Here is a 24,981-nt window from a genome sequence, read left to right on the forward strand (position 1 = left end):
TGAGAACTATCCTACCGAAGGCAAAGGAGCTGGGGTATTTATATGGCAAGTACCTCCAGTCGTTGTTTAAGGGCTGCTTCTAGGTGTTAATTCTCCAGCATGTTTTCTCCAGCACGTCTGGGCTGCCGTGCGCACAGGTGGGGATGGGAAGGACCTCCAAAGGAAGCCTTCAGGCAGGTGGAAGTTGGGCGGGCATACACTATAATGGGAGGGCCTGAGAGTATGTGGGTGGGGTACTGACGGCTCTGCTACAAAGTAAATGCTCAGTAAATGTTGGATGGGCAAATATAGGCTACATATAGATCCAGATAGATTCAGAGCTGGTTAATAATCATACTCAAAGTGTGTACATACAGGCATGGGTATGGATGGATGTCGCTCTGCAGGTGTAAACACTTATGAGTGGCTCTGGACATTTTCATCAGACTTAAACACAATCTATGTTTTTGTTAGACACACTGATGGAAATAAGTACATTAGACGGAAATCAAAGTTCAGGAAGATCAATATGAGCAAAGAACTTGGACAGCACTTCAATAGGAATAAATGTCTTGCACTGAAATGTAATAATATTGCTTTATATATATTCTGGATGGAGAAAAACTAGGGTAATTGTCATCTTATGAAAAATACCAAAGGATATTAGTAGATTTTAAATTCAGTATGAGCCTATAGTGCCATGTGACTTCTCAAAAAGTTAAAGTAATCTGGGATTGCCTTAATAGAAATAGACTTTCCAGGTTAAGGGACTAATACCCTGATTGAATTATGAGGTCTACTCATAGTGCTAGAACTTTTTGCCCTTAGCGAGTTTCTTAATGTTTCTGAGACTCAGTTTCTATCAACATGAAAGTTAATACATATCCTCTATATTGTTGTGAAGTGGATATCTTAGTAGAAAGAAATCATTTATGTAAAATTTTATCAAAATACCATTATAGTAGATAATCAAAAATAGATAAATCAAAAATAGTAGATAATCAGAATGTTAGGGTTAGGATTTAGGGTTTAGGGTTAGGTTATAGACTTGAATGTTAGTGTATCATCCTCCCAGATTAATAATGCAAACTGCCAAAGGGTGCATAATTGCATCTTGGAGATACAGGATGGAGATATCTGGTTGAAATGGCTGTGTCAAAAAAATTACCGGATGTTGTCATAATAGACACAGGCAGGTATGAACCTAGTACATAGTACTATAATTTTAAATTTTACATGAATATGAGCTATATTAATAGGTGTTTAGTGAATAAGACCCCAAAACGTAATTCCCTCATTTTTCAAACTATTAGGACAATGACAGAAATCCAACATGAACTATCTTACGGAATTTATTGAAGGAATACAGGTATTTCATATAACTGAAGCACAGAAGGAGTACAAGATACCTGTAGGCCTTGGAAACATCTGAAATTAGGGACTAGAACACCATCAGGAGATACCTGCACTAGAGTGCAGGGCATTATTAAATTTAGGTTTAGTCTCTGGGTTTTAAGACAGGAATGGAAGGCTAGAAAGAGTACAGAGGAGATAAATAGTTAAGGAATGATATAGAAATAAAATCTATGAGGATATAAGATGGCAGCACCTGAAAAGAAGACAAATTAGTGGTTTTTTCTTTCTTCTTAGTCTTAACAGTGTTAAGCATATGTATGTCTTGATAATGTTATGCATAGAAGAGTTAGTATGTATATGTCCTCCCAGAGGACAGATACAGAGTAAATGGACTTCCCATTTATACACATATTAAATATCAAAACACGAACTCCCGGTTCTAGCCAAGATAGATTATTGGGTATTGGAATTATTTTTCTGCTGTAAACAACTATAAAACTGGACCTAACATGTGAAGCAGCTATTTTTTTTTTTAACATGCATTTTAAAAATTTATTTGTTTATTTATTTATTTATTTTGGTTGAGCCGGGCTTAGTTGCGGCGTGTGGGATCTTTAGTTGGGGCATGCGGACTTCTTAGTTGCAGCTTTCGGATTTCTTAGTTGCGGCATGTGGACTCTTAGTTGTGGCATGTGGACTTCTTAGTTGCAGCATGCATGTGGGATCTCGTTCCCCCACCAGGGATCGAACCCAGGCCCCCTGCATTGGGAGTGCCGAGTCTTACCCACTGGACCACCAGGGAAGTCTGAAGCAACTATTTTTAGGTATTAGAAAACAGGACAGACTTGTGATTATGGATAAAATGAAAAGATATAAGATAACCTCAAAACTTATCTTGGCTTTCTCCTGGCACTATACAAATTGTTGTACAGAGCACTAGAACTCAGAGAGCAGCATCTTGCCTGGCAGAGGATACAGAGTTTGTGTTCAGGGCTTCTGGGATGGCTGGAATTTGTGGAGTAGGATATTGGAAAGAAGGGATCTCTTTTGTCCTTGGCCAAGTGCTAAACTGTATACAAATATGGTAAGACTCCATGCCACCAAACTGTTACTGGGGGTCTGTGAGTCAGAGGAGGTCTTATAGTCTGGGAAATATTGCAGTTTGGAACCAGCCAGAATGGAGAGATATAACACCTGAGGCATTCAGCTGAGACATGAAAAAGACCACACCACAGGAATAGGAGTACTAGAGCCCTAGAATAAGAGCTACTCTTGAGCCACCCTAACAAAGCCTAAATCCAGGCCTTGACAGGATGAGTTTAAAGCTCCAGTAAATTAAATGTGTCTATAAATTAACATGATCCAAATTCTAAACATTGTATCCACAGTGCCCAGCATGTAATATAAAATTACAAGACATTTTAAAAAGCAAGAAAATGTGACCCATAACCAGAAGGAAAAAAAGAGAAATAGACTCAGAGTTGACACAGATGTTGGAATTAGTAACTAGGGAATTTAAAACAGCTATTATAAATATGTTGAAGGACTCAGAGTAAGGTAAACAGAAGAGTAATTCAACAGATAAATGGAAACAATAAAATCAGAAGACTGACAGCACCAGCTGTTGGTGAGGATGTGGAGCATCTCGAACTCTTAAACATTATGAATGGGATGCAAAATGATATAATCACTTTGGAAAACTGTTTAGCAGTTTCTTATAAATATACACCTACCCTATGACCCATCAATTGTACTCCTAGGCGCTTATACAAGAGGAAGGAAAACATGCCCATGATGTGACTTATACAAGAATGTCCATAGCAGCTTTTGCCATAAAAATCCAAAACTGGAAACAACCCAGATATCATTCAACATCAGAAAGAATAAACAATACGCTATGTATACAATGGAATACCTACTCATCAATAAAAAGGAATGCACTGCTGATGTAGTCAACAGTGGTTAATCTCAAAAATGTTTTGCTTCATGAAAGAAGCATTACACACAAAAATACATACTGTATGATTCCAATATATGAAGTTCTAAAATAGGTAAAACTAATATATGATTTAAAAAAAATAAGAAAAATGGCTTTATGGCGGGCTGAGTTGGAGGAACTCACTGGGAAGATAAGGGAACTTACTGGGTCATAGAAATATGCTAGATCTTGAGAGGGTTTGGGTTATAAGGATGTATGTATTTGTCAGAAGACATCAAACTATATGTTAAAATTTGTGCTTTCCACTGTACCTCAGTAAGATAGAAAAATTTTTTTCAAAAAACAAACACCAAAACTGGCTAGCAGAAAACCGGTAGAAATTTCTTCTGTAGGAACTTTAAGTGAGAGGACGTCTTTTCACAATCTATTCCCGTGTGGTAGAGCTTGCTAGAAGGCAAAGCCAAGATTTTCAAGGCCTACCAGATAGCAAGTGAAGATGACTAACTTTTGTTTCATCTCTAGTTTAATCCTTTGGGTTCCTCTATGATTGTGTGTGATCAAATATGTGAGGGCCAAGATCTGAGGGACAAATGTCTAGTGACTCAGAAACCAGAGCCCCCTTCTGATGATCATTGGGCAGGGGTGGGGAGATAAATAAAACCCTGCCAAGAACATCCTTATTTAATCAGTTGACCTGCTGCTAGTGAAATACTCTTTGTAACACCCCACGAACTACAGAGGTGAAATGGCAGACTACTTGAAAGTTAATTCATGAGACCATGCCAGTGTAGAAGAGGGGTTCATTGAAATTTCCCAAGAGCCCACACATTTCATTTTAATCATACTTGTGAGTCTGTTCCAGTTGTTTTACCAGAGTTGCTGAAATACTATAAAACGACTAATGTTCAATCCCCTTATGGTTCCTCTCTCTGGCAGAAATATTAAGAGTGGTAAAAGGCCCAAGAGTTGGATGGTGGGAAAGGGAAAATGATTTGTTTTCATATCCTGGATAAAATGCCCCTGGCCAGACAAAGTACAGGAGGGTCATCCCTGGGATTGAGCTTTCGGTGCCCCTTCATTAATGCCTGGAAAGTGATAGACCCCAGTGGACACTTCCCAGGGTTCCAGGGAAGAGGGGAGAGAGAAGAGTGCCCGGACACCACAGGCAGAGACCCTTAATCAGCAGAACCTGTGAAGGCCCCAGGAGAACTGACATCCTTATGTTGGAGAGTGTGAAGGACCCTGGTCTCCGGCTTCAGGGATAAAATATCCCCTAAGAATATGGCTGTGCAAGCCCGAGGGAGAGGGGAGCTTTACTGATGTACAACGGGAAACTCCCTGTGGCCCAGATCAGTTACCTTTGATCATGGTCCTCTGGCTCACCCCACATTGATTTCTGATGTGCTTCATGAGTCCCCACCCAGGAGTCTGTAACGCTGGCACCAAATCACCTATTTGTTAAGTACTTCCCTTGTGTCTAGCCCTGAAAATGACTGAAAGACCTCACCACTGATTTCTGAAATTGGAAATGTCTTCATCAGGTCATTTAGTAGCTTATAGACCTACCCCAGGGCACGGAATAAACTAAGTGGTCTAAAGCAGTCTAATCAAACTTGACTGACCATCATATCATTGGAGAGATTTTTAAAAATACAAATTCTGTGTCCATCCCTGAATATTTTGATGCAATAGGTATGAGATAAGACCTTGGGATCTATTTGTGGGGAGGTCGTTTGGTTTATTTTTTGTCTCGTCTTATTTTTAAGCTAACCAGGAGGTCTTGAAAAGGCAGTCAGGTTTAATATATTCATTTACTTCTGGGTAAGCCTGAACATATGCACCCTAGGATAGAAAACCTTTGATTTTTTTCTCCTGAAACTCTCCATTAAATTAAGACCACCTCACTAGAAAAAGAAAAAAAAATCACCCACTAAAGCCCCAAAATTTACCAATTGTGAATTTTTTTTCATTATGTTATCTCGTCTCAGAGTGACAATTATTATACAAATATGACCAGAGGAATACTGAAGTCTCCAACACCTTAACACAGGAAGATCTTTCCTATGGTTTCCACAGGTGACCAGGTGTGTGGAAAGGTGAGAGGTAAAGGGGGAAAACACACCAAGTGGGGAAAGTATTGAAGTGCTTCCTACTACACAGCCTGCTCTTTACCTATTCAAACTGGCTACAGCATCCTCATTTTATCTAAATCACTAGCATGGATCAGGGACACATGTGCCAGCTGGTGCACATGAGAGGCCAAAGATGAAATAATGATATTGACCCACTGTGACCAAACTCTGAGCAAGCAGCTGAAGCCAAAGCCTTACCAACTTTCATACCCCATCCTTGCTGACTTCTTGTACATTTGGGGGTCTGAATTTGTTTGGAATTGGATGATCCAGCATCCCTGTGACAGATGGGGGAAGCCCTAGAGTCATTGCTGTCTTGTAATCATAGATGGCCATCTGTATGGTTCCTTGGCTTTTAAAGCAGTCTGGGAAGGATGTTGACAGGGAAGGAAATTGAGAGTTAAGATACTAATGCTGACCAAGTGTGGGAGGAAAAATAATCAATTCAAGTAACCGAGCTTCCTGAATAACAGCAAAACTAGTCGTGTTAGGCAAAAACCAACCTTTATTTCATGCTCTGATGTGATCTCACTGTAGCAGTAAGTGTACACACATGCCCACATACACACACACACACTCACCCACTCTGTAACCTTCCCTTAGTAGCTATGCAGTTAGGGAAAAGATGCAAGTAGAAATTAAAATAAGGTACTAGGTTCTTTAGAAATGATCCACCTTGAAAAGAGCCTTTAGGGCTCGGGTTGTAAGGTATAACCAGTTTTAAAAGATTGCTAGGTGAGAGGGTGCTGCTTTCCTCTTTCTGTAGACAGACCATCTGCTTTTGCAGAATTTTAAAGTAAAGATCAGAGTAAGGGCAACTCCCCAGTTTGGTATATGAGGTCCCCAACACTGTGACCCTTACCCACATTTTCATACTTCCTATCTACAAATGCTTTCTAATTAAACCAAACTGGACTTCGCATCCTTTCCTGAATATACTTTTAACTCTCTAATCTCCAAGAGTAGAAACCATTTCTTCCATCACCCAGTATGTCTTTACCTCCATCTTAGTCTGTCAATATTTGACCCCTCCTTCAAGACCCACCTCATGCCACCTCTTCATAAAGGTTGAGCCATTTCTTCTAGTCAAATCTAGCCTTCCCCTTTCCCCACACTGCCTTAGTGTTTTGTTTGTACCTCCCTCCAGGCCCTTCTGTGTTCTGTACCATATTATAGTCGGCAGCTTCTGGACAGTTGCTGGGACAGGACCCTGGTTATCTCTGCAATACCCACACTACTAGGCACAGCTCTCTTAGAACAAAGACCTTGGACTTGTTATGAGAACATCCAAGCCTGGAACACCATCCCTGCCGCTGGTGGTGGTATTATCCACGGGCCAGTTGTTCATCCAGGGTGATATTCAAAATACTTAGTAACTGGTACGGCACAGACCCCATCAGTCCACACAGATGCCACTTGGACAGATTGAACATCAGCCCTGTTTTTGTGCCTTTCTCATCTGCAAAGTGACTGTGTCCCTACCCACCTCACAAGGTGGATGTGATGGTCAAATGAGACCAAGCATGTGGAAGTACTGTGTAAGGTGAAAAGTGCTGTGCTCAGGCGTGTCCAGCTGTTTAGTGGTATTTTCAGTGCCGTGTGGGGTTGGTGGCCCTGCCCTCGGCATCCCCTCCTACTCTGATCAGAGCAGGCTCCAGGGCTGACCAAGGACTTGCTGATCAGTTGAGGACACAAGTCGAAGAAATCTTGGCATCAACCTATTATATCCCACAGAAACTCAGGATATCAGCTTCTTCAGGCATCTCCCGTTACCCTTTCAGTCCTGAAAATGTCAGTTTTTCAGTGGGTATATTTTGGCAATTCTTATCTAGATCGCAAGCCCAGGAAGGCTTTTTGAACTGTAGTCTAAGGTTTTCTCACTTGAGGAGAATTGTTCTATTGCACAATGACATTGAATTTCAGGACCCTTAAAGATATCTGGGAATCTCTGATTGTCACCGTGTCAAGGGGATGCTCTGTCTAGATCTGTAAACGGAATTAAATGCCAGTGGCGTTAACACAGATTGAAAGAAGAGCCTGAACATTAGGTCCTGCTTTTTGTCCTTATAGTTTCTTGATTCGTCTTTTTACCCTTTCTTCTTAAAAACTGTGATTATTCCCTTACCATCACCTCCCTGCATCCCCTCACATCTCAGGCATAAAAATCCTTTCTACATACATCTTTCTTCCAAAGACATATAACTCTTTCAATAAGTGCACAGCTACTGCTTTGTGTTTATCATTGGCTACTAGTCAGTATCTGTTCTTATACAGAGCAATCTCCCCTTATCTGAGGCTTTGCTTTCTGAAGTTTGTTACCCAAGGTCAACTGCAGTCTGAAAATATTAAATGGAAAATTCCAGAAGTAAATAATTCATAGGTTTTATTTCTTATTTTTTTATAGGATATTTTTAAATTTGTGTTTTTTTTTTTTTTATTGAAGTAGAGTTGATTTACAATATCATGTTAGTTTCAGGTGTACAGCAAAGTGATTCAGATACATATATATGTATATGTGTGTGTGTGTGTATATATATATATATATTCTTTTTCAGATTCTTTTCCCTTATAGGTTATTACAAAATATTCAGTACAGTTCCCTGTGCTATACAGTAAATCCTCATTGTTTATCTATTTTATATATAGTGGTGTGTATCTGTTAATCCCAAATTCCTAATTTATCCCTCCTCCCCTTTCCCCTTAGGTAACCATAAGTTTGTTTTCTATGTCTGTGAGACTGTTTCTGTTTTGTAAATAAGATCATTTGTACTCTTTTTTAGATTCCACGTATAAGTGATATCATAGGATATTTGTCTTTGTCTGGCTTAACTTCACTTAGTATGATAATCTCCAGGTCCATCCATGTTGCTGCAAATGGCGTTATTTCATTCTTTTTATGGCCAAGTAATATTCCGGGGTGTGTGTGTGTGTGTGTGTGTGTGTGTGTGTATATACACACACACACCCCCCACATCCTCTTTATCCATTCATCTGTCAATGGACATCTAGGTTGCTTCCATGTCTTGGCTATTGTAAATAGTGCTGCTGTGAACAAGGAGTTGCATGTATCTTTTCGAATTAGAGTTTTCTCTAGATATATGTAGTGGGATTGCAGGATCATATGGTAACTCTATTTTTAGTTTTTTAATTGCACGGCATTTCGAGTACGATGATGAAATCTCACCACCACCCTGCTCCCTCCTGCCCAGGACATGAATCATCCCTTTGTCCAGCAGATCCACACTGTAGACTCTACCCACTCGTTGGTATAGGAAGAAACATACATGGTGTATATAGTATAGGGTTTGGTACTATCTTTGGTTGCAGGCATCCACTGGGGGTGTTGGAATGTACCCCCCGTGGATAAGGGGGGACTACTGTCCTGTGATTTGGGTGAAAGAAATGGCCCCATTGTAATGTGCACAGCAGGGGACCGGAGACTGCAGGGAACTGACAGGAAGTCAGCAAACTCGTGTCCTTATCCTCAGAGGATCCCCATTTAGAAGGCAGTGCAGGACTGCAGAGACTACAGCCCTGGACTCAGAATGAGAAAATAACCAGCACAATAATTTGTAGTCCCTTCCTGCCACTTCCTAGCTGTGGGACTACAAATGAGTGGTAACGATGCGTTATTTTACCTCCCTTGAGTCTGTTTCTTCATGTGTGAACCAGCAGCGTCTACCCTGCAGAGCTGTGGCGAAAATTAGAATGCCTATAGCAGGGCTCTTTTGTGCCCGTCTCAAAAGGAGATGGTTCTTACTATGGTTCTTATTATGATTACAAGATACTGTTCAGCATAACCATCAGGAAACTTTGGAAAAATAAAAGTTTATTGCTTACAAGACCTGGAAATTACACAGCATACCTAGGGCCACACAGCAAGGTTGGGGTGGGGGGGAGGGAGAGAGGAGAGAAAGAAAGAGAAAGGGCACGCAGGCCAGGGGTTCTGAGTATATTGGGGTCAAGGGTGGGTCTAATGTTTGATGGGCTCAGTCTTTATGGGTGAATTTAAAACATAAGGTCAGGAGTTTAAAGCATGAGGAGAGGAAAAATCAAGTAGCCCAATGGTCAGTTATTGAAATCAACCACGATGTCTAAAACCAAGGAGCCTCAGTGCGGGGAGGTGGCCTGGCCCTTTATCTGGTCTTGTGGTTGGCCGTGTGTTTATTTGAAAGATAGCCGGCTTTGAAGGATGCCTCTTTGAAATGGATGCCTCAGCAATCAAAGCTTAGGTCAGGCCCTTGCGCTACAAAACAGAAAAAACAAATACAACTATCAGCACAATAGCCTAGCCCACCCAAGCACCAGGGATGCTCAGTACCTTCCCAGGTAGGCTGGCACCAGAAACCCTCCAGAGCTGAGATGGAAAGGATGTGCCTTTACTCTTCTCAACCCAGATTGAGCAGCAGTGGGATACGGTGGAAAGGACCGGGCTTGAGTTGAAAGACCTGGACTCAGGTCAGGCACTCACCACGCATGTGACTTTAAGCAGCTCACCTCACCTTACTCCGTTACCTCGTCTGTAAAATAATTAAAATAACACCCATCCTGCAGAGTTGGTGTGAGGTTCAAATAAGCTAACGTGCGAGGAGCGAAGGCCCTAATAAATGCGTGTTGTTAGTACTTCAGCAGTGGCGCGAGGTTTCGTGTGTTACGTGACTACCGTACTGTCAGGCAGCCTAGATCTTTGGGACCCGCCAGTCAACCAGATATCACAGTGGTTTGGACTTAGTGCAGGACCTTGTTCTCCCCAAAAGATATCAAAGTGCTTTCCTTATCTTGACTGATCTCCTGATTATCTCTCTGCTGGGAGGGATGGAGGCAAGATATTATCAAGCTTTTATTTGGCAAATGAGCAAATTGAGGCCCGGAAATGACAGAGCTATCCCAGGGCTTGGCAGCCTGGGTTCAGATCCCAGGACTGCCATTTACTAGCTAAATTTGGGCACGTTGCCTTACCCCCTTTTTAACTTCGGTTTCTTCATCTATCATGACGATACCACCTACCTCGTAGAGTTAATACATGTGAAGACCCTTTTGGAACAGGGCCTGGTACTGCACTCCATGTATGTTTAACAGCAGGAGAGCAACAGAGACCGCCAGCGGGAGAGGGAGAGAAAGTCAGGCTGGACTTTGAATGTAGTTCACTTGTTCCGGTCAGATGCTGTATTTCCTCCGGCAGAACACCAAATGGTGCTCCCGGCCTTCCCATCTTCCGATTGGTATCCACTTAGTGAGTTTCAGTTGCATTTTGGCTGTTTCTGTAAGACGGTGACACAGCACCAGTTCATGACTTGGGCTGCTTTGAAACCCCTTCTTATTTGGCTCTTGGCTCCTGAGTAGAGGGCAGTTTTTTCTTTCCTTCAGTTAATAAGAGATTCCTCACCCAACTGTGAAGTTCTCTCTTTCAGAGTCATTCCTGGGTCCTCATGCAGATTTCTCTCTAGCACCTCAGTAAACCCTGAGAAATCCTTCTGTCTTGAGGGCCCGAGGGGCGGGTTGCACTTAGAACCTAGAACTGGAAAGAAGTTTGGAAGGCCCCTACTTACTCTGCCGTGGATTGGAGCCATGCTTGCAGGAAGCCACATCTGGTCTCATTGGCACGGGCAGTGTGACAGACCAGCGTGGAGAGCCCCTCTTTGAGTTGTGGTTATAATGAAGTATTTCATGAAAAATCATTGTTCCACTCTGGAATAACCAAAGCCTAGCAGGAGCAAAATAGTGTTCCAAATCCAGCAAGAGAAATAAGAACAGTTCACCCCTGTGACAGTGCTTCCCAGTTTACTAAGCGTTTTTCTGTCTTTAATCAAAGGTAATCTAATCCTAACTACAACCAAAGAAGGGGCGAGGAGGCTTTCAGAATAACTTCTGTCTGATTACAAAAGATTTTACTCAGTCCTTTTACCATACGTGATGGTGTGATGTCTTTTGTCCAGGCCTGTTCATTGCAGAGAATTATGAGCCAAGGACAGTTTGTACGGTGAAAGCACAGTTTGTGGTGAGACAGCGTTGGGGGCAGTGCCATTTTATGGTAACGTACACCAATTGCTTCAGCCCTGTTGTGCACCGGAACGAGATTATCTAGGCGTCTAGGTCTGTTAGGATCAAATCAGTAGTGAGAAAAACTTTCTGAAGAAGGCTGAGTTCGTGGCTAACCAGTAAGTCCCAGACAGGCCTTGTGTTATTTCACTAGGTCAGTGTTTGGAAAGTTCCCTGAGTTGCTTCTTAATTCCTATCCAGCCTGTCAACAAATACGCAAAAAAAGGCTCAGGATTTAACAGACAAGATGGAAGTGATAGGAACGCGCTCCAGTAAGCAAGGAGAGAGCGGAGTGAGCGCTGCCCCAGATTCCCTTCCCTGTTGTGTTGTGTCTTTGTCTTGGGTCCGCGCCCCTTGTGCTGGCCTCCCTCCAGCCACCTGCGGGCAGCTCTCTATGTCCTCGGGAAGCTCAGCCGCGGCCCTGCTGCCCGTCCGCCCCCCGCCGGGCACACCCTTGTGGTGCTGTGCGGGGGACGGTCACTGTGTGAGCCAAGTGGGCTGCGTTGACAGCAGCTCACCAAGGACTCAAATCACAGCTTCTCTACCCAGCTGGACAATTCGATTGTTCCCAGGGACTTAGGTGGGCCCCGGAGAAGCGGCCACCTGCCCGGGGTGTTCAGTTGGTGCCGCCTTCCAACAACGGCTCTTAGAATTTGAGGTCATGGCTTCGTCCCAGAGTCCATCACCGGGTCGCAGAGTCCATCACCGGGCCTACCCCACACCCGTCGTGCCCCCTCCCGCCCCTTGTCTTTCAGTGCCGGCCCAGCCCCCCGACCTCCACACTCGGGACTGTGTCCAATTTGCAGAACTGAAGAGGACAGCTTCCCTCACGACTTCTCAGACCCCTGATTCTTGAGACGTGACAGGTCCGGATGGAGGCTGCAGTCCCCAAGGAAGGCCATGGCCTTGCTCAGCAGAGGCAATAGAGCTGAAAGCTCTTTTTCACTTAGGCAATTCGTGCGCATGGTTAGACATTTATAGATTGCAGTCGCTCATCCAAAAAATCTAGGTCATCCTTTACATAGAGCTTCACGCTTCGGAAGCAAAGCCGTGCGCAGGGAGGACTGTCCCCATTGCCGTCTGGTTTGGCTGAGGGAGTGGAGCTTCTGTTGCAGGAAGAGGTGGAGGTGGGCCGCTCAGGGGGCTGTGAGCTCTCAGGGCACTGGGTGTTTTCACCCACGTGGCCACAGGCTCTCTGGGGTCTAGTCGTCCTAGCTGAATGGTGCCAGTAACAGCCTTCGTGTTGATGTCATGAGAAGTGGTGGGTTTAAGGGTTCGGGTCTCCAGGAAGATTTTTAGTCTGTACCGTGACTGCAGCGAGAAGAGCAGGGTTGGTATGTGGATGTAGGGCTTTTTGGGGAGAAAAAGGAGATATGGGTGTAAGAGGTTTAGCCTTGTAGCATGCACGGCTGGAAGTCAGAGCTTTTCCCAGTACGCCTAGGCCTTACCCCACTGACTTCCCAGCAATCCCCCGAGGAGAGGTAGATGCCAAGGAAGGAGCCCTGGGCTGGGGGCCAGAGGGCCGATCCTGTCCAGGACCTTCCACTCACCAGCCCTAGACCATGGCCAACGCACGACACCTCAGTCCTCCTCTTTAAAATTGTGCGCACGGTGCCTGCTGCTTGCAGAGCGGTACAACTCAGGTGCCCAGCACAGGTGATTCTGTCCGTTGAGCCTCAGTGCTGTGAAAACAAAGTCTTGCTCTCAGGCGTTCCCGTCCAGGGAGAGCAGTGGCTCTCCAGCTGCTGGGGGCTTCAAGGACAGCTGTGTGTGCATGCTTGTGTTTATCTAGATGCCGGGCAACTTGAATGCCTGCCCCACCTCCCGCTCCACCACGCTGGCCCAGCAGGATGGTGAATAAATCCAATAGCACAACAGGAGCAAATGCAGTTCCTTCCCTTCACTAAGCGCCTCCAGGTCAGCCTCTCTGGGACAGGAGTTGAGAGAAGCCTGATTAGACCAAACCCCCTTTACGTAGGGGTCGATGAGCAGGTTTTTCTGTTCTCTGTGTCCCTGGCTTTGGCTGTCAGCACCCTCAGAGAGAAGAGGTGGGTCCGCCCAGCCCTAACCCACTTGGGTGAGACGCTGGTTAAAGGCCTGTTGCAGAAGTTTGAAATTGCAGCTCTCGGTTAAACTGAGGCTGCGTCTTGTCCAGGTCAAGGTGTCCCCCAGCCGGTGCAAATAAGTAATTTAAAGCTAATTGTCACCAAGATATTCAGAGCTCCTGGACAGCGTGCCGTGCCAAGGAACAGAAAATGCTCCAGCTAGACCTCCATTTTCTCACTCACGTGGCAGGCCCCCCGCCATGGGTCTGGGTATGACATACCAGGTTATCCCAGAGGGAACCAGAGCGGGGCTTAGATTTATGAGGGCTGGGAGCTTCCCTTCTCCCGAATTCTCACCCTACGTTAAAATGTTCTTCCTTGGGTTAGAGCACCAAGTACTCCAAGAAGTTAGGGTTAGGGTTATGCAGGCACCTGAGAGGATTCACCCATGCGTCCTCCCCTCCTCCCGAGGAACGCGATCCCCAGGATTAACTGGTCAGTCAGTCACCAGGCAAGGCCCAGAGGGCGTGAGATCAGGAGTGGGGTGAGGAGGAAAGCGGGTTTGGGAGCACCTGGGAACAGGTGCCAGGTAGGATGGAAGCTGAGCAGGCACCGCCCTTCCGACCCCGGGACCGGCAGCGTGGTGCTGAGAGCTGACTGCAAGCATCTCCTCCCAGCTCCACCGTCTGACTTCATATTGGTGGCTCGGCATTGGCCCCAGTGGGAGTATTAATACCACAGAAATGTGCAAACACTACAGATCAGGGTCCCCCTCACCCCCCCAGGAGAGCTGTTGTTGAAACTCTTACCAGTGCATCCCCAGTGGCGGCCACGCGGGTTCTCACGCTTGCCCTGTGAAGCGAGACTCCGTCCTTAGCAAATCACTTGCTTTCTCCTGGTTGGAAAAAAGATGAAGGTGCTGCCGGTACATGTTGTAAGCTGCTCAGGTAGTAGAAGCTCTGAGAGTTCAAAGTATGTGTGCGTCACCACATTCTTTCTTCACGTGCACTTCCTACCCCAGCTGCAGCTGTTGGCCCTAAAAAACCAGACCAACAAACAAACAACAAACCAGTAAACTTATTTTCAGCTTGTCAATTTTTCTGCACTCTCCAGACAGGATCTAATGAGTGTAATAGTCTTGCTGTCAAGTAGGGTTTATTTCTTTGGAACATTCATCGTGTTGTAATCCGTTCAGAACTCTGTGTGGTATCTGTCAGGTTCTGCCTGAATCCAGCCTCTCCTGTTACTGGAGATACTGACCTGCATTAGCAGCTGCAGCCCTGCTCTAGGCTCTGGATCCAAACCTGCCCCGTGGCTTTCTGATACTAGCTTTCCCATTACCATTTTCTGGCCCCTGGTTTCAACACACCTGTTCTTTTGTGTGATTCCCTCCCAGTGCTGATAGCTTGCTTACCCTCAATATACCAATTTCTGACATTCTGTCTTTGGTACATACAAAATCCCTTCGCACATCAAGGGATTTCCATGGAAACCGAAACAAAGGGGAAGAAAGGACTCTGCACTGGAGTTTTCTCTGGTGTTGGACATGTTTTATGTCCATTTTCCAGCGAGTCATTCCTGCCCCATCCCCCAGACAAGCCTTCACTGTAGGAAAGTTGCCCCCACCCCTTGTCAGCAAGATGCAGCGCCTCGAATGCAGCCATTTGCAAGTTTGTTGTCACAGGAGTCACATCATCAGGGAGCAGGGCATCACTCTAGGAGGCAAGCAGCTTATTTAAGATTAAACCACAGAAAGGAAGAAAAGAGTCTGTGGGCAGATTGAGAGGCAGAGGGCTAGACCAGATGGCCTCTTGAATCCTGAAGCTTTGGGTCACCTCACTGCAGATGGTAAGAGATGCTTCCTGAATCCCCACGACTGGATAGGATCTCTCCTTCCCCTGAACTTTGCCACCATTCAGCATGATCTCCACGGGTTTCACTTCTACCATTGACTGCCTGATATTATGAAGTATGTTGGGTGTATGTCTTATTCTCCAACTAGACAAGAGTTTTCTTATAGCTCTTCATATCTCCTTTGGTACCTAGGACAGTGCCTTGCACAGAGTCGATTAATTATAAAATGTTTTTAATTGAAGTAGAATGAAAGTTGCTCTATAGAGTAGTTAGAAAGCTGTATCCTCTCGTTGGAAGGGTGTTAAGTAGAGCCTAGTCAGCCAGTTACCTGTGATGCCTTTAGGAGGAAATAATGCAACGGCTAGAAGGTTGAGGTGGAAGACAGCTAAAGTCTTTTCCACCCTGAGATTCTGTGATTCCATGAAGCATAGCTAACGCCAACACTGAGTCTAATGATTAAAAACCAGTTGCTGGCTCACAGAGAAATGACTCTCCACATGGCTTTTCTGTTTGCACTGTGGAGCAAATGGTCCACAGGTCAGGTGGATCTTTGACTAGCATACTTCCCTAGCAGCACACATTGCTCCCCAGGTTGAGTGATGGAGTATGTAAGATGGGCATTTTATGTCACACTGAGGTTTCAACCCTTTAAAGAAGTCTCCCCCTGAAGTAGAAGGAGAAGCAGATGGTAATGAGAAAATGTGCACATTTTATTATGCATTGCACATTTTACTTATTAGAATTTTTAGTATGACACCCTACATTTTTCAAAAGCCTAAAGCTGCAAACAAAATTAAATTATTCACTGAAATGTTTAAATCAGCTTACAGCAATTATTTCAAATTATCAAAATAAAATCCAGCAGTCTGGAAGGTAGATTCCCCTTGACCAGCCACTTTGAAATCTGACTTTGAAAGGGAGGCTCTTCCCCTCAAGAAGGAAGAAGTGCTGCTCCGTGAGATGAGGGCGGGAAGGGAGTGCATCCTTGATGAGGTTGCAGGGAGGTCGATGCTCGAGTTGGGGAGAGGTGGTGGCGGGAATGAGGGCAAGTGAACATGCCAGGAAGTTCTCCTGTGGAAGACGGGGCACCGACGAGGGGGTTGTGAACCAAGGTGCCGAGACATGCCCTCCTGGCGTTACCATATGCCAGCCTGCCCTCCCACAGAGCACGTGAGGATTAACACGCCGTACTGGGGGACCATCACAGGACTCTGTGGAAGAGGGGGTGCAAGGCAAAAGTGGAGAATGACTGTGACTGTGAATCTTAGGCACAGCACCCTTCTTATTTTAAAGCTAACTTGAATGATCACTATCAATCCACCAAGGCATGTGAGAGTTTTTCAGAAATCATCAGATGCAAAAAGCTATCCTTTCAAATGTGCATTAATTGGTTCCAATCCGATATTCCAGTGGCATCTCTTAGACTTGTAGCCCTATAGGGACTGGAAGAGATCTTAAAACTCATCTACTCTAGCCCCCTCCCCCCATTTAATACTTGAATTCCCTATCCTGACAAATGGTCATGCAGTGTCTTGGGAAAAGCTGGGGATCTGGAATCAAATGGACCAGGAGCCAGATCCTGAGCTCCTCCACCCATGGTCTCTTTGACCTAAAACAAATGACCTAAGCTCTCTGTGCTTTGATTTCCTCAGCTATAAATTGTGAGCAGTACCAACACTGCAGAGGTGTTGTGAGAATTAGAAATAACGTCGTTAAAGTGCTGAGCGTAGCCCCTGGTATTGAGTAGGACTTCAGTAAATAATAGGTGCAATGCCAATTACAAAAATTGAATTAAATGTCCCTCCCCAGCCTCCTCTTGAATACAGAGGTCTGTGATGCAGATGCTTCCGTTGTTGGGCAGGCTTAATGGTTAGAATTTTCTGCCACGTGTTGTGCCCAGTTCTCTTTCCCATAACTTTTTCTATTCATCCTCTCTGGTTCTGCCATTTGTGGCCCCACAGAACAAGTCTAAACATTCTCCCACAGTTAACGTTACAAATATTTGAAGAAAATTTTAATATTTCTACTGAGTCTTCTCCATGGTAAACCTATTTGGGTCCTTGAATCCTTCTGTATGTGACTTGGTTTTCATCTCACCCAGGACACTCCTAAGCCCCTTTCCCTAATATATGAGCATCCATGGAAGGATGCTAGCCAGCCACAAAGAACAATTGAGATAGCAAGTCTTAGATTCTATTCATACTGAATAAGTCTGCGACTGTGTCCATAACTCCAGGAACATTCTAATGCATACCCTACAAATATATTTCAGTTTCTCCTGCTTTGTACCGTAACGTACGGGAATAGGAGCACGACTATATAATTCTGTGAGGAAAGGTGCATTATCAAAACTATATTGTCAGATGCTGACTTGAAAACTTACATCTGTATAATTGTGGTAGATTTGATTGTGTTATTGCCCCCTCTCCCAATTTTACCTTCTCTGTGTCAGTGATCTTTTCCATATGAGTTTGAGGTTCCTGCCCTTTGACTTGAGATTCAGCAGTGACTTTCTTTGGCCAACAGAATAAAGCAGAAGTGACAGCATGCCAGTTCTAAGCCTAGGCCTAAGAGGCCTTGGATATTTCCAGTTGCCCTACAGCGCCCTGCCATCACCATGAGAAGAGCATACCCCGCCTAGCCCACTGGTCCAGGGAAGTTGGGGGGGCACGTAGGATAGGAGCCCTAGCAAAGCCCAGCCTATATCAGCCAACCCCTAGCCAACTTACAGACACTTGAGGAAAAAAAAAAAAGATTACTGTTTTCAGTCACTGAATTTTGGGGTGTTATGCAGAATTTTTGTGGCAGGAGAAAAATATTACAGAAATTATGTGGGCCAGAAAACAGATAGCAGTATTAACCCCACCTCACCAGAGTGTAAGCTTAGAATAAGTAATGAAAGATTTATAAAACTATAAAAGGCTAGATGAATACTTCTTAAAAATGATTTATCAAATTGTAACTTTGTTCCTTTTATAAACTGTGGCCAAGAAGAAAATGTGTGTATATTATATATCATTAATGAAATAGCTAATGAAAAAAGCAAACTCAATATCCAAAGATACATGAAAAGTTAAGGGGTCTCCTATTTGGTGTAGTTCACTCATTTACTCAAGAAGTGTTTAATGAGTAACTGTCATGTATCAGCACTATTCTAGACCCTAGAGATATGGTTGTGGAAAAAACAGACAAGGTCAGGTCTCATGAAGCTTATATTCTAGCAGAGACTCAGAAAATAAAAATCAAATAAAAAAAGGTAACTTCAGATCACTGATAAGTGTTGTGAAGAAACTCAGACAGGATCATGGCTACCTTAGGTAGTTCAAGGAAGACCTTTCTGATGATGTGATGTTGAAACTGAGACATAAATGACATGAATGGGCCAAGGGAAGAAAGGCCACATAACGGAAATAACAAATGCAAAGTAGGAATAATCTTGGAGGGTTCGAGGTATAAACAGTGGTATAGAGAGGAGTAATATGGTATGAAATGAAGTGGGAGACTAACAGGGGCCAGAACATGTAGAGCTCTGTTGGCTGTAGCAAGGAGTCCATGTTTTATTACAAGTATAATGGAACCCATTGAAGCGTATTAAGCACATGACCTGATTTATGGGTTTTAGGAGCTCACTCCTGGCTGCTGTGTGAAGAGCAGTTTGTGGGTAGGTGGATAAGAGTGAAAACAGGGAGGTCAATTAGGTCATCATGGTAATGGCTACAACTAGCATGATGGCAAGGATGGGGAAACATGGAGAGGTTTGAGGCATATTTTGAAAGTAGAATCAAGACTTGCTAATGGATTGGATGTGAGGAAAAGTGAGAAATGAAGGATGACCCCTAGGTTTTTTGTTTGGGTAACTGAGAGGATGGCTGGTGGTACCATTTCCTGAGATGAGGAAAAATGGAGGAGAAGTGAATTAGGGGAGGGAGAGGTCATGAATTTTGTTTGGATGAGTTAAGTCAGAAATTACACATCTACGTGGATTCACCAAGTAGGATGTGGGACACACGAATTCGGTACTCAGGGCTGAAGATATCTGTTGGGCAGTCATGAGCATATCAATGGTATTTTCGCCAAAGGACTAGATGAATTCCCCTACCTAGAAGAAAGAAATTAAATTTTTTAAATTTAAAGCTTAAAAAGTTTTAGACTTTAAAAATTGTTAGAAAAAAAGGAAGTGGGAGGACTAAGCCGCAGAGCACAGTGACATTTAAAAGCTCAGCAAAGGAAGAGGAGACAGAACAAGAGCTGGAGAGGGAAACTGAGAGAGTGTGATGTTGTGGAAGCCAAGCGAAGAAAGTGCTCCAGGAAGAAGAGAGTTGTCAGCTTGGGTTGGGTTGGGTTGAATGCAACTCAAGTCATAAAGTAAGATGAGGACAGAGGCATGAACCCTTGGATTTGGCAATGTGGACCTTGAAAATAAAAGATTGGAGACCTTGAAAATAAAAGATTTTGTGGAATAAGAGAGGTAGGAGTCAAAAATGGTATGGATGAAAGGGAATGGGAGATGAGAAATTGATGACTGAGGTTTTGCTGAAAAGGGGAACAGAATGGAGAGGTGCCTAGAGTTTCAGGTTTTGTTTTACTTCATTTCGTTTTAAATAGGAGATTCTGGGGTGTGCTTAAATGCCAGTGGAAGTAAACCAGGAGAGAGAAAGAGGAAAGGTGATACTGGAAGAGAGAACGTGGACAAAGACAGTGTCAGTGTCCTTGAGAAAAAGGAGACCCAGAGCTCAGTGGAAGCATTGACCTGTGAAGTGCCTCCCATGGTAATAGAGGAAGGCAGGCAGTAAGAGTAATAGAATGCGGGTAAATTGGTGGATTTGGTGGTGGGAAGGTGAGCGATCTTGTCACGTTTGCTTATATTTTCTCAATGAACTATGACTTTAACTCATTATTTGCAAGTGAGCCAGAACTTCTGAATCCTGAACCCAAATGCACTATGTCCTTCATTTACCGTTTGGTACACTTGGAAAGAATGAAAATGATAACCCCTTTTGTATAATGTGCTTTAAAGAGCTAGCAAATGATAAAACAATTCATGTATATTCTTTCATTTGATATTTTCCCCTGAATCATTCAAGTTCCCAGCAGGGAACAGAATTCACATGGTTTGTTTAAATGAAGACACTTTAATGATGGGGGACTACTTACAGAGATGAGAGTGGAATTAAGAGATGCTGCACCCAGAGACTATCAACAGCCAGAAGTCATTACCACCATCAGGAGCAAAGGGTCAAGGGAGATTAGTATATAGTATTAGATCCCAGTGAGAGCTAGAGCCCTCAAAGAGGGACCAAGCAGCGTGATCAATCATTGAAGGGACCTGTAGCTACAGGGAAGTAGTGCCAAAGCAGAGCAGGAAGGAGAAAGAAATACCTACTTCTCTCTCCTCCCATCTCTTGCCGATGCATCCCAATGGCTGAACCCAACTGGAAGCTGGCTAGCAAGGAGCCTGGTGATGCAGTCCATGGTGAAGGACAGAGACTAGATCTGCAGTGAAAAACCAGCACAGCCCCTAACACTTCATGCCGTAAATGTTAAAAGATTTTGAAAACCACTCCAGGGGGAATCTTTGCACCCAATGCCATTGTATGGAATGCATCTTGTTATTTGGTACCAGCAGGATTTGGAAAACCCAAGTAAGGAGCTAACCATGATCTCTGATACAAATCATCATGGGTACTTGTAACCCACCCATAATCTCCAAAAGTCATGTTTGCCCATAGTCTTCCTCCTTTATTCCCATCCAGAGCGCATTGCCCATAAAACTAGGGAAGCTTACATTTCAGGGCCCCTCATTTGCATGAGCCCCCTTCCAAGGCCATGGGGCAGCCCTAGAAATGTATTCATATGGTCATATGTTTTTGTAAAACTAGCAAGAATAAGGTATTTTAACTGTAATCTGTTAAGACTATAACTTTTTTCCCTCTGACCCCAGAAAGGACTTCCTCCTTCCCCCGTTATATGCCTTTCAGGCATCACAAAGCCTGGATCTGCTTCTCCTTTCAACAGAGACTCGCATGTACCGGTGCAAACGTTATCCTTTCCCCACGATTCTACCACCTTTCCGGCAGTGTGGTTAATGAGCCTCAAAATGGACACTTGGGGGTGGGGAGAATGCAGCAGGAGGAGAAAGAGAAGCGAAGAACCGAGGGATGTGTGGTGCCAGAGTCAGTGGGGGCAGGGCGCTGGGCCTGCAGAGCCCGCACTCTGGTCTTCCACCGGGAGTGATGGGGGGCTGGCAGGTGTCCCACCAGGTAACTAATTCCTCTCTGGGGCCTCGCTCAGAAGCTGCTCTTTGTGTTTTCAGATGCAGACGGAAACCTGTGTCGAAGTAACCAACTGTTGCAAGTCATGCTGACCATGCACCGAATTCTCATTTCCTCTGCTGAACTGCTCCAGAAAGTTATCACTCTATATCCTTTAGCACAGTGCCTGGCAGTCCCCAAATGGGATTCGTTCAGCAGTATCTTGAAATTTGAAGGATGCTTTCACTTTGGTTGGCTTGGCATAACCGTGAGTGGTTAATGGGTTCATACGTCCTTTCAGGGAATGGTGTGCGTGTCTGTGTGCATGTGTGTGTGTGTACATATGTATGTACGCATATGTATGTGTGTGTATCTTCTGTTGGGCGAGGCAATGTTATTGATGCTGATTGCTCTGGGAAGAGGCCAAAGAAATCAACATGCAAACACAGTCTTCTTTGTTAGTTCTTGCTAGTGAAAAATACTTTTCCTGTAGATTAATCAAAATTCATATTCATCCCATGCAAATTGACAAGGGTGCAAGCATGACTCAAGTGATAAACTGCATTCTGGCTTTCCTGTGCAATTCTTCAGCCTTCCCCAGGTTCTGAAGAGAGCTTCCTGATGCCAGAGCATCTGGAGAGTCTGCTGGTGCCTTTTTGCTTCAGGCAGAGGCACTGGCTACGTGCCAAGCAAACCCTGCTGGATTCTAACCTTCTTTTGGGGTGTGAATGGAGTTGGGTGGAGAAAACGGCTGCCTTCTCCCTCTCCCTGATGACGGATGACACTGTGGGCTGTACGTGGGCTGAGACTGTTTAACACCTTGAAGCCCAGGTCCCTGGCACTGAGTCATGCTTTGTAGCTGTTCTCGTCCTTTACCACTCTCCTCAGCCATCCCTTTTCATCTCATGGCACACAGAAAAAAACATAAAAGCCGTAAAGACTGAATCTCTTCCCTAAAGCGACTGGTAAACCTTTACCTCTCATCTCAGAGGACATGTTTTCAGTGGCATTCCAAGGGTGCAGCCTTGGGAGGGGTCCACGTGATGAGAGGTGCAGGTAATAATTGGATGTCTGGTCTGCAGAGAATTTTAAAACCATAATAAAACAGACTCAAGAGTTGGTCTACTTTTTATTAACTCCACGTACCAGCAGTTCTAAACAAGGTCAGTGATTAAATACTCCTTGCTGAAAAAATTTTGTTGCTCTAAGGACTGAGCTGTACCTGGGGTGCCCGTCTTGGTGCCCCGCCGGGTACCTGCCCCCACGGTGGAACCAGAGCCCTCTTCTTCCCCGTCCTCCCTCCCACTCTCACAGAATCTTTCTCTTTTGGTTATCTCCCCTCTCTCCTGTCCTTTTAAACCCTGCCTCTTCAGGGGCACCTGCCCCTCAGCCTAAAACACATTCAAGTCTCCCCAACCTAAAAATAAACTCTCAACCCTGCCTCCCCTTCATTCCATTGATAGGGTTAGAAATGTGATGCACAGACTTCTTAAAATAGTCCGCACTCACTATCTCCCATCGCTCAACTCCCACTCGGTCCTTAACCCGACTGCGGCCTTCACCCCTGTACTCAGACTTTCCTCTGATGTCACCAGTGACCTCCTAGCTGCCAAGCCTGGTGGCTTTTGTTTCCACCCTTGTTTACAGCGATCTCCATGTAGAAGCATTGTTGACACCCCCTGCCTCTCCAGACTCCCTCCGGGGCCCCGGGAACTGCGCCTTCCCGGCTCTCCCTCCTCCTGGGCTGCCTTCCTCCACCTCTCCATCCAGCCTCTTCTTTGCGTACCTCCTCGAGATGGGGATAACATCCTGGTTTCTTCTCACTGCACTTCCCCTGGGTGATTTCCCACCAGGATTTCCACCACCATTCCTCTGAGGTCTTTCAAGTCCATATTTCTCTAACCCAAACCTTTTTTTTTTTTTTTTAACGGACCACTTTGTCCTGCAGACACTGCAATCTTAATATGCTTAAAATGTAACTCATTAACTCACCACCTCAACTACTACTACTATGAGTTCTGCTTTGACACCTGTATTTTCAGTTTCAGTTCATGGTATTGCTGCCCATCCGATGGTCTTAAAGCGGCAACATCAAAGCGCTCACAATCCTCCCTGCCTTTCACCTCCTACAGAGTCCGTCACCCAATCTCAGGGTTCCTGCGTCAGAAGTGACTCTTTCTCTTCTATCCGTTCCCATGCCTCTGCCTTCGTGTGGGCCCTCACGGTCTCTCTCCCCAGCCTCTGTCCCATCCTGGGCTTCTCATCTGCACAGCCACCCTCTCCCTCGTTTATCCACCTCTGCAGTTACTTTCCTGAGAAGCGAATCAGGCAGGCCATGCTCCAGAGCCTCTGCAAATAGAGGGTAATGGCAGGTCCTCGGTTGCCAGGAAATGGCCCTCCACACGCTGGCCCAGTGTGCCACTCCTGCTCCATCCTCAGCTCTCTCAGAAACCCTTTCCCCTCCACGGTGAACGTCTCAACATACCAGACTGGAGTGGCTCCTTTTACCTGTCAGTTAAAGAAGCTCGGATGGCTTCCTTTTGTTTCCTGTTTTTCCATTGTTAAAAGAGAGAGAGGAAAAAAAGTTAACAACATGCTTTGAATAGTTCAGATGCCTGAGAAGTACAGCCAGAACTGTCCTGGTACTTCATGGCCACAGCACTGCCTATGGAGATGTGGAGCCTGAAGCTTCCAGCAAACAATGACGATTACCCCAGGTCAGCAGATGCCTGAGCCCCTGATTACTGGCCTGCGTGTGCTGCTGTTTGCTTCATCTCCTCACGTGAGAAAGCAGTGCCTGCCTCGCTCGAGGCTGCCTCCGCTGTGGCACAAGGGCTCTGCGACCTTGGGAGGCTCTGCCCTCCTGGATGGCATCTGCGTGCCCACAGGCTCAGCCCTCACATGGAGACTCAGTGGGTTCACAGATCCTGCCCCACACATGGCATCTGGCACTGTGCACTGGGGAACAGACGTGTGAAGAGAAGGAGAGGGAGCAAACAGAAGGAAGATAAACTCCACGATAAAAGGCACCGTGTTGATTCTTATGTCCACCCAGTTGTTTTAAAAGAAAAGTGGGGTTTTTTTTTGTGCCTTCCTCATTAATAAGGAAGAAGTTAAAAATTTCAACAACTGGATCAAATAATAAAAATATAGACTCTAAGACGTATTTATCTAGAATGTGCCTTATGCTTGAATCTCTTTGCACCGAAGGGATGCATTTTCTTACCCATGTGGCATAAAGAAATGTAAATTCATGTCATTCTCACTCCTCCCATTTATGTCCAAAGAAAGGCAGGCATTGGAACCATTCACTTCATGAAATTTGCCAGTTGCCTAGGCTTATGTTTTGGATTGATTACCTTTGTTGGTGTGTGTGTGTGTGTGTG

The 24,981-nt window shown here is 44.8% G+C and overlaps 1 protein-coding gene across 2 annotated transcripts in view; it reads left to right on the plus strand.

Moving 5' to 3' along the window:
* The window catches only part of RASGRP1 (RAS guanyl releasing protein 1), a 204,013-nt gene that overhangs the window by 137,117 nt on the left and 41,915 nt on the right, over nt 1–24,981 (plus strand). For both annotated transcript variants that reach the window (XM_059913669.1, XM_059913668.1), the window contains exon 3: nt 21,658–21,763. In XM_059913669.1, the coding sequence (XP_059769652.1) occupies nt 21,658–21,763 (106 nt within the window). The remainder of the gene's footprint in view (nt 1–21,657; nt 21,764–24,981) is intronic.

This window comes from Balaenoptera ricei, chromosome 2, assembly GCF_028023285.1.
Source record: "Balaenoptera ricei isolate mBalRic1 chromosome 2, mBalRic1.hap2, whole genome shotgun sequence".
Lineage (NCBI taxonomy): Eukaryota > Metazoa > Chordata > Mammalia > Artiodactyla > Balaenopteridae > Balaenoptera > Balaenoptera ricei.